The sequence below is a fragment of the Pelophylax lessonae genome, assembly GCF_965119305.1.
Source record: "Pelophylax lessonae genome assembly, chromosome: 10".
Lineage (NCBI taxonomy): Eukaryota > Metazoa > Chordata > Amphibia > Anura > Ranidae > Pelophylax > Pelophylax lessonae.
In genome coordinates this window covers 159,730,418-159,745,418 of record NC_138777.1, presented here as the reverse complement: position 1 = coordinate 159,745,418, position 15,001 = coordinate 159,730,418, and the positions used below count along the sequence as shown (strand labels likewise).

Genomic DNA, 15,001 nt, shown 5'->3' with positions numbered 1-15,001 from the left:
CACCTAATTTACCCAGAAGGACATGGTGCAGAGACCTGTCAAAACAAGATGGTGCTTAAATATAGCTTGTATGCATATACAAATAAAGTGATTTTATTAAATATATATTTAGTGTGCCTTCAAGTGATGCTAATTCGATCACTGTCAATCTATACATAAGGTCACTATATTGAATAGTTGTGTGACCAAAAAAAGTAGTGAACTGCGTTAATGTGTTTATTTTTTTTTGGGGGGGGGGGGGTCTTCCCAGCACAGTTGAGCAAATGGTATCTGTGCCTTGTGCTATCTGCTGCCACCACTGTGCTCACATAATTTTCACCATCAATATGCTTGTACTTAAAATGTAGATTATCGTTCACAGGTATGTGTCCTCCTGTATCCTCTGTCCATTAGGGGCTCTAAGTATTTCTCACAGTATTTTACTTATTGTGGGAATAGGTAATTTAAGGTACTCCTAGATCTGCCTCCGCTTATGCCTCGTCCAAAGTAGAGAAAAGTGCAGTAATACTACTCTTAGTGTAGTAATGCTTATGCTAATTTTTTATGAAATGAGAAACGTACTTTTACTGTATAAACTTTTAAAAAAGCACATAAGATACATACAGTATGGTAGTATGGCTTCCGCATACATCACTTCCGGTTTCCACTTCAGCCTCCGGTCACGCCCTACGCATTACTTCACCGTCTCGTGACTTCCTCAGGGGATGGAGGAGGGCAGATGCACTGTCCTTTTATATACACTAAAATTGTCTGGAACCATGGGCATTTTGTTGGAGACCGTTCTATGGATATATGGCGGCCATTTTGCCTAGATCTGGATGGATATCTCCACCACCATTTTACTGTAGATTTTTCCATATTGGCCATTGATTGGTTAAATCTGATCCCGATGTAACCAATAAAATTGCTGATATTGGCCAGTATGTAAACAGCAAAATCCGGACCTAGGCAAAATGGCTGCCCTATATCCACATCACGGTCTCCAACAAAATGGCCACCATTCCAGTTAATTTGATTAGTGTATATAAAGACAGTGCATCCAGTCATGACAGGGCATGGGTGGAAGTGAAACATGTGGAAGCCATACTCCTGTATTGTGTATATATCTTATGGGTTTTTTACAAATGCATTTAGTGCAAGTACGTTTATCATTTAATAAACCTTGGCATAGGCATTACTGCACTTTTCTGTACAATGAGCGAGGCACCTGCGGAGGTGGATATATAGGAGATGCTATCCCCACAACAAGTGAAATACTGTGAGGGCTCCTAGTGGATAGAGAATACAGGAGGATACTTCTGTGAAGGAGAGTCTGTGTCCCAAATTTTCCAACCTGCCAACAGGTCCTCCATTCACATGTTCTCCAAATTTTACCTGGTGTATGTTCAGACCTTAGCTGATACAAGCCTTGCCCACAAGGTGCAAAAGCGGTTATCTGAGTGTTTGGGTTTCTTGCATGGAGCCAGACACTAGATCGTGCATTAACCCTTGTGTTTTGTGGGCCTTTTGGCAGTTCTGTTTGCTATTTTGTTAATCACTTCTCAGTTTTCTTTTGGACGTCGCATGTTCCTGTTCCTATGAATATGTACTGTATGATTAATCTATAGCATATGTTGACGTTCCTATAAATTCATTGCTTTGGGGTACGGTACAGGACACAGGCCCCTCTCCTCCATTTGTTGTCACCCCTTATTGCTTGCAAAAAATTCTAGAGTCTCATGGAGTGGGTGCGGTACTGATGTCCAATTTATTGAAGGTAGCCTGCGTACAACCCATGGTTTATGAATACAGGTCTTGTACTGTACTCCAAGATATGGAATTTACAAGAAAATCAAATTCCAATTTTTTTCTGTGAGTTGAGCTTTAAATCAGACCCTTTAGTAAAATGCAAGGTCTGTTTATTGGGACTGGGCCTCTTCCCCATATAGAAATCGCTGCATGATCGTACTTCAAAAATGTACCTTTGAGAAAAAAAAAACAAACACTTAGCACAGATAGCCTTCCTGCTCTCACTTGGCATTCTACTAGTAATGCTAATGCTAGTAATGCTACAGTGAACACTGTCTGATCATGGAGTGAAGGAAGACCATGAAATGCATGTGCTGCCCGCAGCTTATTAAAATACTTTAAAGTAGAATGCAAAGCAAAACCTTCCCTTTTTTTTTTTTTTTTTTTTCCATTCTGCATGGAGTAAGGGAGTTTGCACAAGTTACTTTATGAAATTGTCTCCGCTGATTTTTTCCATCAATACAGTTTATTAGAGTCGGGTTCACACTACTCCCAACGCGAAAGTCGCACGACTTCGATCTGACTTTGCTCTGTGACTTCAATGAATGGGATCCAACTTTGAGATGATTGCAAATTTGTCTTTCTGACCAATTAAAACAATTCCTTTGCTTCTGGTATGGAGAAAACCTTGCGCCGAATATTAACAAAAAAAAAAAAAACCGGCTTGGGTCATTCCTTCCTTCACCGATAAATACCATCTTGAGGCCTGCTATGGCTCTTGAAGGAAAAACCCATGCCAAAATAAAAAAAAAAGGCGTAGGGTCCGCCCCCCCCAATAAGGAATAAGGTAACCAAAACCAGACCCTTATTCAAGCATCCAGCCCGGCAGGTCGGGGGCGATAAAGCGATCTGGATCATCAGGATCTGGTCCCCTGCCATGGGAATGGGTAGGAGTGCGATGTACCCCACGTTCATTCACTAAAAAAAAAATAAATGGGAACAAGGTGCTTTTGGGTTGGGTTCCCCTTCAAGGTCCTCAGCACAAGTCGCATGCTACAAGTCAGATCATTTAGGATGATGATCTGACTTGGATGTGACTTGCATTCAAATCAATGGGCTGAAATGGTGCCCAAGTCGAACCAAAGCAGTGCAGGGACCTTTTTCAAAGTCGGACCAGTTAAGACTGCTCTCATAGGGAACCATCGATTTTTGACATGTCATACGACTTGTACTCCTGAAGTCAGAGCATCTGTTAGACTTGTGTGAACCACCCCTTAAAGTGGATGTAAACCCTCACATTACTGAGTGCACCCATCATATTTTTGTAAATATTTTTTCTCTTAACGTTCATTGATGGACGCAGTTCTCTGATCCATATCAGTAGGGCTATACTGCCCCCTATGGGAGTAGGACACTAGGCAGAAAAAAAAAAGTTCTGGCTACGCCTATGGGCAGTCCCGGAGGGTACACCCTCTCTCTTCCTGTATAGGATGTCTGTTTTAATCTGCCTAGTCAGGAGTAAGGACCTAGTTCCTTGCTTGGGATCTTTGGTCCTGGCATGAAAGTATTTTTTTATATAGATATATTTTTTTTTTTTTTTAGCTAGCCTTTTTCTCTGAAATTTTTTTTCCTGTGAGATCTTCAAGCAATTATGCCGGGCTGGACGATGGGCTGGACATCTAGATCCAGTGGTCACCCAAGTCTGGCCAGCAAGCGCATTCAGGCCTTGGCTCCGCGCTGGGCCGGCCGCGACATGGCCCCACTGGACAGGGACTGGCCCTGCGAGTTAAACGGCTCACCAGGTCGCACACACCAGGGTCTAGGCCTATGTCGCAGCGTTCACACTGAGTCAGAGAGGGGTCCTGTCAGGAGATGGCGCCCGCCTGTGTTCCCGGTACGGTGCGTAAACGTTCCCCCCCCCTGGCAGATTTTGGGGTGGACGCGGGCCCCTCCCTGGGATAGTCGAACCCTCACACTCCTGGGTTTCCCTCTGCCCTGTGAAACCCCCCTCCCCCCCCCCCTCGCACGTGGGGGACTGTTTGGGCCTACCTGAGGCTGGGACCTAGTGTGGGGGCCGCATGGGGGGCCGGGGGGTACGCCGTCTGCGGCGCTCGGTCGATCGTGCGGGGGGTAGCCTCGGTCGTTTCCTCCAGGGTTTCCTGCTGCAGGATGGTGTAGGAGGGCTGACAGGGGTCTCCCTGTGGGTCCTGTTGCTGCTCTTGCCGCCATTTTGTTGTAGCCTCGTCTGCTATTATGGTGGCGGCCATCTTGGTACACCCATTTTTCGGCCATTTTGCAGTGGTTTCTTTGCTGAGAATCTAGGTGGGAGTGCCTGTAGGTGTTTTCCAGGGGGTGGAGCCCCTCCCTTCGCCCTGGGCAGTTCCCATTGCTCACTCCCTTATGGGAGGGCTTGCTGGTTACATGTGCTAGTCCTGAGACTGCATTTTGGGACAGTGGGTTCTGGGGGACCCTGCAGACCATGTGACCCCCTCACGGAGTCCGCAGGGCCTTGCCTGAGTCCACTGTCCAATGCTTTTTCGGCAGTTCAGGAAGCATTTGGGCCCGGGTTCTGAGTCTGACTCAGCCGCCGCAGACGGGGGGCCTCCCTGCCAGGTCTGTTACCTCGCGTCGGTCTCTTCGGATTCTGAGGATGACATTTTTACCTCCCCTGCCGCGCATGATGCAGGCGCTGGTGGATGCACTGGTTGTTTCGGTGCGTGACACCCTGCTATTTGGAGGACGCAGTGGTGGCTGCGCCTGAGGCACGGGTTGCATCTGGCACAAATGCATCCGGAGCAGCCTAATTTGCTTGCATGCTCATAAAGCATGTGACCGTCTGAGACATTCCCCTGGGGTGTTAAAGCAGCTGCTAGACATTACCCTTTTGAGGAGTCCCTGGTAAGGTGGACTGAACCGCCCAAGGTGGAACTATGGTCTCTAGGCTCAATAGGACTTCAGTTGTTCCAGTGGGGATATCTCCGTCCTTTAAGGACCTGGGGGATAGGATGGCGCGGGCTGTGGCCCGCGATCTGTACTCCCTGGCGGGGTCTGCACTGGGTACAGTGTTTATGATTGCCCTTGCCATAAAGACTCGGTGGGCAGAGTTCCAACGTCGTGACTTGGTGAGGAGCGAGTCCCTCCTGCCCTGGAGGAGATGTTGGACACTGCTCCCTTATTGGGTAACTTGTCGGTTTCGGTGGTGGTTATCCGTTGTATCCTTGGCAGGGATGTTGGTCTGTGGAATGAGCTTCTAAGAAGGCCTTAATGGATCTTTCTTTTCCGGGGGATCGCCTGTTTGGCGCTGCCCTAGATGACATTGTATAGGGGTCTCATGAGGAGAAGAGTGCTTTTCTTCCACAGGCTAACAAGGGTTTCGGCTCACGGACAGTTTTTGTCCCTCGATGACAGTCGATGTGACGCAGTCCTTCAAGACCTCCTCGGGTGGTTCCAAATTACCCTAATCTGGCGAACCAGAGATCATTTTTTTTCCAGACCTGCGGACAAGGCCTACTCGGCCTGAAGGTGCGTCCTCACCCACATCTGGGGGGAACTTCTTGGCAGTTCTCGGACCTGCGGCTGGCCCAGATCCCAGACAGCTGGGTTCGGTAGGTCATGCGGCCCAGTTGCTAGATCGAGTTTCGATCCGTTTTTTCCGGTAAGGTTTTTCCCTTCCAATGTATGGCGGTCTCTGGATCACTTGCAGGCGCTCTATGGGGCAGCTCAGGCTCTAGTTCAAGCAAGGCTGGACCAACTGGCCCTTGATGGGCCCGTGCGGATCAAAAATTCTAGCTGGTATTGGTTTGCACAATGGTGGCTTCCCTACATCAGGGGGATTCCTGGCCTCCATAGACATCAAAGATGCCTACCTTCACATCCAGTTATGTGCAGGACACCAACGGGTTCTTAGTTTTTACCGTGGTGAAGGATCTCTATCGGTTTATGGCGTTAACCGTTGGTCTCGCTTCTGTTCCTTGGGTCTTCACCAAGGTGTTGGCTCCGGTCCTGGTGCTGTTGCAGCAGCGGGGTGTATCAGTCCTGGGTTGCTGGTCGATCTGCTTCTCCGTAGGGAGTCAGTCCCCTACGGTGCTGACGGCGAATTTGGAAGTCGTCCTAAGGACTCTGGAGGAGTTCGGGTGGATTCTAAACCTTCAGAAGTCATCCTTGGTCCCTTCCATGAGACTGGACTATCTGGGCCTGACTTTGGACCCGTCCTCAGTCAGGATGTTTCTTCCTCCGGGGAAACAACTCTTGGGAGGGAAACAACTCTTGGAAATTCAGACTGCAGTTATACGTTTAGTGTCCAGCACATGGTCGTCCCTTCAGGCCTGCATGCAATTTCTGGGACTGATGGTGTCTTTCGAGACGGTCCTTTCCAGCTCTTTCCGCTGTTCCCCCTCCTCCCAGGTGTGGAAAATTGGCAGGCGGAATGCCTCAGTCACCAGGCCGTGGATGCAGGGGAATGGTCCCTTCATCCAGAGGTTTTCCAGCGGTTGTGCCTTCATTGGGGCATTTCAGACGTGGATCTGTTGGAGTCCTATCTACAGGATAGTGCAGAGGTTTGTGGCCCACTCCCGGGACCTCTGGCAGATGCACTGATTGCACTATGGGTTCTGCCATGAATGATGCCGAGAAGTTTAGCATAGTCACCTGCGGAAGTATGACACGGATATAGTCGTGCGAGTGGGATCACGGATGGACCAAGGTCAGTATCAGCTACTGTCTGTCTTCCTTCCTCTCAAGTTGCTGCCAAGACTTCTTCGCAGGATCGAGGTGGAAGGGATTCCGGTCATTCTAGGGGCTCCGGACTGGCGGAGGATTTGTTATCCTTAGGGCCCATCTTCCATCCTGCTTTATGGTCGCTGGCTTGTCGACTTGGCTGTTGAACGGCAGGTGCTGAAGGGCAAAGGGATTGTCTGCTTCAGTGATTCCCACCCTGCTTAAAGCGTGGGAAGTGACTTCTAGGGTGATTTTTCATCGTGTGAGAGAGTCGTATGTTGCGTGGTGTGAGTCTCTATGGGCTCCCCCCTCGCTCTTGCTCGGTGGCCCGGATCTTGGCTACCATTCAACTGGGAGTTGCTCAAAACTTGGCCTTAAGTTTTCTGAGGGGTCAGGTTTCGTCTTTGGCAATTTTCTTCCAAAGGTCGTTGGCCGTCCGTTCCACTGGTGCGTAACTTCTTCCAGGAGGTGCAACACTGGTATTTCCGGTGCGACCTCCATCACCACCCGGGGACCTTGTTTTGGTGCGGTTGGGTCTTCAGAACCTCCATTTGCAAGTATTCAGGGGTATCCCCTGCCTACCTTGTTATTGAAGGTGGCCTTTTTGGTTGCTGTCACTCTGCGCGCAGGGTGTCAGCACTGGCAACACTGTTCTGTCTTTCTCCCTATATGTTGGTTCATGGAGACAAGTGGTACTTTGTCCGGATCCGTCCTTCCCTCCAAAGGTGGTTCTAGTGTTCACTTGAACGAGGACATTGTATTACCATCTTGTGTCCTAAGCCCGTAAATCCTATGGAATGTGCATTGCATTCTCTGGATATGGTTGGGGCATTCAAGGTGTACTTGGGGACTTCTGAGTCTTTTTTCGTGAGTCAGGTTCGCTCTCTGTACTCACGGATCGCCCGAGAAATGGGCTGCCTGTGGTGCAGGCTTATTCAATTATGCGTCAGGTCCTACCTTTCCCTGTTTTGGCGTATTCTACTCGGGCGCCTAGTGCTTCCTGGGTTTTTTGCCATACAGGCTTCTGTGCTTTATGTTGCAAGATGGCTACCTGGTCGTCTGTTCACACCTTTACTAAATTTTAAAAGGTGGATGTGCTGGCATCTGCAGATGCCTTTTTTGGCCGCAAAGTTTGCTGGCTGCTGTCTGGAGGGCTTTTGGCCTTCCTTGAGGGTGTTTACGGTTTGTTTCTAGTGGGCCTCATCTTTTTGTTTTGATGAGTCCTGTGTTGCCTGGTTGGCTATGTTTAGCCTTGGGACTTGTTCTTTTCTGCTGTTCCCACCCCTCATTTTATAGCACTGCTTTGGGACGTCTCTACTTGTATGGATCAGAGAACTGCGTCTGTCAATGAACGATGGAGAAAACTGGATTTTTGCAGTAAAATCCTTTTCTCAAGTTCATTGACGGACGCAGTACCCGCCCCTCTATTTTGAGTTGGCTTGGTGTTACTTTTCTGACACTGCTTTGATACAAAACTGACACCCTATGCAGGAAGAGAGGGAGTACCCTCCAGGACTGCCCATAGGCGTAGCCAGAGCTTTTTTTCTGCCTAGTGTCCTACTCCTGTAGGGGGCAGTATAACCCTACTGATATGGATCAGAGAACTGCGTCTGTCAAACTTAAGAGAAAATTATTTTACGGAAAGTCAAAAATCCAGTTCTTGTGACCACACTGAAGAAATGAAACTTTGCTACAATGTAAAGTAGTGAGTATACAACTTGTATAACTGTAAATTTGTTGTCCCCTCAGAATATTTCAACACACAACCAATAATGTCTAAACGGCTGGCAACAAAAGTGAGTACACCAGTAAGTGAAAAGGTCCAAATTAGGTCCAATTAGCCATTTTCCCTCCCCGGTGTCATGTGACTCATTAGTGTTACAAGGTCTCAGATGTGAATGGGGAGCAGGTGTGTTAAATTTGGTGTTATCGCACTCTCTCTCTTACTGGTCACTGGAAGTTCAACATGGCACCTCATGGCAAAGAACTCTGAGGATCTGAAAAAAAAAATGGTGGTTCTACATAAAGATGGCCTAGGCTATAAGAAGATGGGCCAAGACCCTGAAACTGAGCTTCAGCATGGTGGCCAAGACCATACAAAGGTTTAACAGCACAGGTTCCACTCAGAACAGGGCTTGCCATGGTCAACCGAAGAAGTTGAATGCACGTGCTCAGCGTCCTATCCAGAGGTTGTTTTTGGGAAATGGATGTATCAGTGCTGCCAGCATTGCTGCAGAGGTTGAAGGGGTTGGGGGGTCACGCACACTGCATCAATTTGGCCTGCATGGCTGTTGTCCCAGACGCTACAGTTCATTGAGGGAACCATGAATGCCAGTCAAGCATGGTGGTGGGAGTGTCATGGTCTGGGGCTGCATGAGTGCTCCAGGCACTGGGGAGCTACAGTTCATTGGGGGGGAACCAAGAATGCCAACATGTACTGTGACCATACTGAAGCAGAGCATGATTCCCTACCTTCGGAGACTGGGCCGCAGGGCAGTACTCCAACATAATGAGCCCTAACATACCTTCAAGATGACCACTGCCTTGCTAAAGAAGCTGAGGGTAAAGATGATGGATTGGTCAAGCATGTCTTCAGACCTAAAAACTATTGAGCATCTGTGGGGCATCCTCAAACGGAAGGTGGAGGAGCGCAAGGTCTCTAATGTCTACCAGCTCCGTGATGTCATCATTGAGAAGTGGAAGAAGACTCCAGTGGCAACCTTGGAAGCTCTGGTGAACTCCATGTCCAAGAGGGTTAAGGCAGTGCTGGAAAATATTGGTGGCCACACAAAATATTGACATGTTGGGCTCAATTTGGACATTTTCACTCTCTTGTTGCCAGTGGTTTAGACCTTAATGGCTGTGTGTTGTTTTGAGGGGACAGCAAATTTATACGGTTTATACAAGCTGTACTCTCACTACTTTGTAGCAAAGTGTAATTTCTTCAGTGTTGTCACATTGAAAGCTATAATATATTTACAAAAATGTGAGGGCTGTACTCACTTTTGTGAGATACTGTATACCCAGTGAAGTACAACAGCCTCAGATGATACATAAGCGATGAGACAAATCTCCTTACATAGGTTTTACATGTATATCTGCTGTCTTCAGCTTTCTATATTCGAAAGTGCACATCATGTTAGAAAATTTTCTGTCCATTCTGTTGTAGCAGCGGGAGAATGGGGGAAAGGCACCCCCCCTCAACCACATAGGCAGAGGAACGAAGAAACTTGCTGTGCTGTGAATAGACAAGCTCTCTGCTTATTTATTCTTAAAGTCCCTTCCCCCAACACATTTCCAGCTGTTTATCACCTGTGTCGAGAACTTGTCAGATGTTATCATGCTAATAACTGAGGAACGGAGCAGCGGAAAGACGGGGCACTTGGGGCTTTGGCACGAGATGGATAAACACTACAGATATATGTGCATATGTCAGATTTCATGAATGGGGTTTACATCCACTTTAGCTGTAAAACCATACATTTTAGTGTGTATGGTAATGATCGCAGTTGGGCATTCGTGCCGGTCTCTTGTCACACTAAGGCCAAGGTCATTATGCAATAATAAGTGGCAGCTTTGTGTCAGTGACGATGGGGGGAAAAAAAAGTGCAGAAATTTTAGGAGGTCTAAACTACATTGACTTATTTGAAATGATTGGATATAAGTGTGTGTATGTATCTCTGTGTGATATATATGTTCTTATAATAGATTCTTACATGTGTTGTTGATTTTGTTTGCAGTATCTGTAGAAGATCTCAAGTCTGACTTTGACCTGAATACAGTGTGCCTTTGCTTCCAAGTGTACATGCGTGATCAAAGTGGAGGCCTGATTCCTTTGCCGTTTGTGGTTTCTCATCCCATATATGACAATCGTAAGCTTGGTCTTTATAAATTCTACAAAATCATATTGGAATATTTTATACCATATCCCTATTGCAGAATGCAAGCATTCACCTTTCATAAAATTAAATAAATAAATGCACATGATTTTGTGGGTAAAGGAAAAGTGCTTTTTTTTTTTTTTTTTTTTTTTTCACCATGGAGCCTGCAAAACATTGTACCTATAAGTAAATAGGGAGTGCAATATTAGGCTTCTGCAGGCACTTGACAGCTGTCTGCCTGTACCTTTTTTTTATATGGGCAGACAGTTGCTACATATTAAAATACTGGCTCCATGTAACAAAAAAAGGCAGCCTTGATCCACCCTCTGGTTTGTTGACACTTTTTGGGCAATTTTTAGGCAGTGCCTAGGCACCCCAGAAGAGTCTACAAGGCACCCTGGTTGAAAAAGGCTGCCCTAAAATACAGTTATAACTTGTTACTAAAGATGAACTTGTCCTTTTTTTTTAAGCAAAACAAAATAATCTATTTATGTGAACATATTCTCTGGGCCTTTTGATAATGCAGTGTACCCCACACTCTTGTGAAAACATAGGCTAGTAACACTGGTTGCTAGTATGATTGGACCATGCAGAGAATATTATTACAATAAGCATTTTTTGAATTTAGAAATCTTTTGTTGCCCTAGTGCAGGGATTTTACAGCATAGGCATGGCAACTACCCTTTTCATGGTATGTGACCGGACATGCTGACTGAGGTAGGTTTCACAGTTATGACCATGGCTGCTTGAGAGATCTGTTTGGTTGTTGCCACGTGGTGTTTGCAGCTAATATGCGTTTTTCATAAAGAATGTAATTTTGTAAAATGTGTCATTTTAATGTGTGTAAAAATATCCTGTTTTTTTTTTTTTTTTTAATTTAGCATGTCCTTTAATAATTGGTATATTAATCATCTCCTGAAATAGCTGTATCTTAATTGTACAGGAGACAGGTCTTGTATTCCTAGATGGAGCTGCAACTAACTATTTTCATAATCGATTAGTTGGCCAATTTATTGTTTTGATCGGATAATAAACTTAAAAAAAAGTGTGGTGCATAATTTAGTTAGTATGTAAAGTTATTAAAAAAGGCAATTTATTATTAAATGGCTATATGCAGTGGTAAATGTAAATAACCAACTATATGGTTGGGGAATAAAATCTCTAATCCGCTGAGAGTAACAGACAGAAGAGATATACTGTATATACTATTAAAGGTTGAATCTGGTAAATATCATCAGACTCCTAGATCAAATCAAATTTTTTATTTAAAGAAAAAAAAATATAAATGCGGTTTTGCCAATTTTCAGACAGAACTGCAATAAAATATGTATGACAGACTCCCTTGTCATAGGCAGGTGGGTGGCTTAATAAAAGCTACCTGTGCCCGCTGTCTCTTATGCAGGCCATACAAAAACAATGTCTAACTTCACAAAAGTTTTCATTTAAGAAAGTTTGTTCGATTTTTCTATCAGTTAGTGGGGGTCAAATCAACGTTAAGTTTTCAACCACAGTGACGGGACAATTGGAAGGAGCAGAATAGAAAACTTCTTGGTCAAAAGAATTTTCAGACTGTATATGTGGTTTTCGTTCAGAAATTACATTTATTTTAAAACAATGTTTAAAAGCAAGTAAAATTTTCAAATGACATTCCTTCATTTAGCGAATGTACAAAGATTTTTTGTATGAATATTCTCGCCCGAAAATCGATAGCTTACCTTCACATTCTAATATGTGCCAGTCACCAGCGCTTCTTCCGCTTTTCCGTGGAAGAGGAGCATTATCGGCTTGTGGCGTTACCCTTTGGTCTCGCCTCTATTCCTCGGGTCTTCACAAAAGTCTTCGCCCCAGTGCTAGATTGCTACGCCAGCGGGGGATCGTGGTACTGGGCTACTTGGACGATCTCCTCCTGTGAGCGGAGTCTCCTGCTCTGGTGGATAACCTAGAGATCACAATGCAAACTCTGCGGGAGTTCGGCTGGATCAGATGGCCGGATGCCGCAAACCCGGAAGAAGGGCGACAGAACATGTCACCCATGGGAGAGTTGAGCGGTCGGCACTTCAGGGCTTCGTTTTTAAGGTAAGTATTTCATAATGAGCTAGTATGCGATGCATACTAGCTCATTATGTGTTTGTCTTTCAGGTTTTTTTTTTTTTCAAATCAGAGGTTTACAACCTCTTTAAACGGGGATCGGGGTATAACGTGCAGGAGAGGGGGGGGGGGCGTTGTCGGCATCCCCCACTCACGATATAAGAAACAAGAATGGCAGCTGTTTGGCACCCCAACAGCGGACAATACCAAAGAGCATATGAAGTCTGGGAGATTGTGAATCGTGGGGGATAAGATGGCACATCAGGGTCGGTTTGAAAGGGAGGGGGAAGAGAAAAAAAAAGGAAGGATTGAGGTTTATCTGAGATGGGACGATAACTCCCGCAGGACGACTGGTCTTTTCCCTCCTTATGGATGAGGGTGATGTAGGCCCATAGAGAATCCACGGGCATAGAACCACCCCCTCCGATAGCATTGAAGTGGGCTAAGAGAGGAGTACTCAGACGCGCCATAAATTGCTGGTAATATGGCAAGGTAAAACCGTCAGGGCCTGGCACCTTGTGGGGCTTGGACTGAGATAGGTCCATGGTCAGTTCATCCTCAGAGATTTCCCTCTCCAAGGCGGAGGCCTGCTCCGCCATAAGAGGGCATACCCGAGGACCGGATATAAACAGCCACCTTATTGAGCCCGCCAAGCTGTCAAAATGGAGTTAAAAAAATTAAAATGACTTGCCTTGTATATGGTGATAAATACACCCAGAAGTAGGATACATGGGCATTTTAACTAGGAGTCAGATATGAAGGGTGGAAGGGAGATCTGAATCTTTTATATCAAAGTAGTACTAAAAGCTGAGACTTTTCAATGGATATGATCATTTTAAATGTAATGCACAATGCTGGTAGAAGTTTACATTAACCACTTCAAGACCGGAAGGTTTTGCTGCTCAGTAACCAGGCCACTTTTTTCAACTTGGCACTGCATGAATTTAACAATTGTGCAGTCATGCAATGCTGTACCCTAACGAAATGTACGTCCTTTTTTTTTTCCCACAAACAGTTTTTTTTTTTTTTTTGGTGGTATTTGATCACCCCTGCGCTTTTTTTTTTTTTTTTTTTTTTGCGATATTAATTAAAAAAAAGTGAGAATTTCTATTTTGACTGTTAAAAAATATCCAATATATGAAATTGTTGTCATATATTTAGGGCAAAATGTATTTAGCTACATGTCATTGACAAAATTCTCAACGAGCGTATTTTTATCCACTTCCCGACCAGGCCATATTTTGCGATTCGGCACTGCATTATTTTAACGGACAATTGCGTGGTCGTGTGACGCTGTACTCAAATGAAATTTAGGTCCTCCCCCCAAATAACTTTCTTTTGGTGATATTTGATCACCTGTGCGATTTTATTTATTTTTTTTTTTTTTTGCGGGACTGTGACATTGCAGTGGACAGATCGGACCCCTAACTGACCTTTTTTGACACTTGAGGGGGGGACCAGTGACGTTACTACAGTGATAAAAATGTGCACGGTTACTGTAATAATGACACAGGCAGGGAAGGGGTTAACACTGTTGGTGATCAAGGGGTTAAATGTATGCCTCATGCTTACTGACGTGTGTGGGGGGAAGGGGGTTCTGTGACAGACAAGAGATCGCAGGTTCAGCTATGCTGAATCCTGTGATCTCTCCCGGTCTGTCACAGAGAAGATCCGCCTGTTTTGTTTGCATAAGCAGGCGGATTTTCTCTCACATTTTCGACGATCGGGGAAGAGATGGTGATCGCCGCCTCTCCTCCTCCAGCCCGACTCCTGCTGTGTCTAAACACAGCGGGAGCAAGCCTTCGGCAGCAACTATGAATCCAGCGACTTAGGTCTACATCACTGGACGCAGGGCTGCCACTGTGCCGCAGGAGCATCACCGTGAGCGGTCGTAAAGTGGTTAAATGTAATTGTAATGCCTTCTTCTTTTACCTCCCATCGATCAGCCTCCACCTTCTCTGGGTTCAGAGGTTGATCTTCCCTGCACAGTGTCTCTAAAAGTGTGTCTTTTTTTTTTTTTTTTAAATACTTACCTGCACCTGCTCTGTGCAAGGGTTTTGCACAGAGCAGCCCCGATTCTCCTCATCTGGGGCCCCCACCGATTCTTCTGGCTCTTCTTGCCCTCAGAGTGCCCCTATAGCAAGGTAAAAAAAACTTCCTGCCTTTAGAACCACTCACTTCCTGCCCAGGACTACACGTCCCATGAGGCATTGCTCCTCACACGTTCACAAGTTCTCAAGCACTTACTGATATATATGGATGGTGTACTGAGCTGTTTGTGTGCTGCACTGTTTTCTGACATGTATGGACAGTGTACCGAGCTGTATGTGTGCTTCACTGTATTTCCAGATATGTAAACAAAAAATGGATTCTGAATGGAGGCCAACTAATCGGCTGAACAACTAATCCATTATAAAAATAGTATGTAAACAAAGCAGATTCCCATTCTGTGTGACAAGGGAAGACAAAGATCCTGTTTTTCTGCTAAGCAGGAACACAGATCTGTCTTCCCCACAGTTAAAGCATCCCCCCCACACAGTTACAAAGCACTCCCTAGGGATGCATTTAACCTTCTGAGCAACCCTGAT

The 15,001-nt window shown here is 45.6% G+C and overlaps 1 protein-coding gene across 2 annotated transcripts in view; it reads left to right on the top strand.

Annotated features, from left to right (window-relative positions):
• Positions 1–15,001, top strand: part of RELA (RELA proto-oncogene, NF-kB subunit) — a 66,105-nt gene that overhangs the window by 29,965 nt on the left and 21,139 nt on the right. For both annotated transcript variants that reach the window (XM_082269933.1, XM_082269932.1), the window contains exon 4: positions 10,185–10,316. In XM_082269933.1, the coding sequence (XP_082126059.1) occupies positions 10,185–10,316 (132 nt within the window). The remainder of the gene's footprint in view (positions 1–10,184; positions 10,317–15,001) is intronic.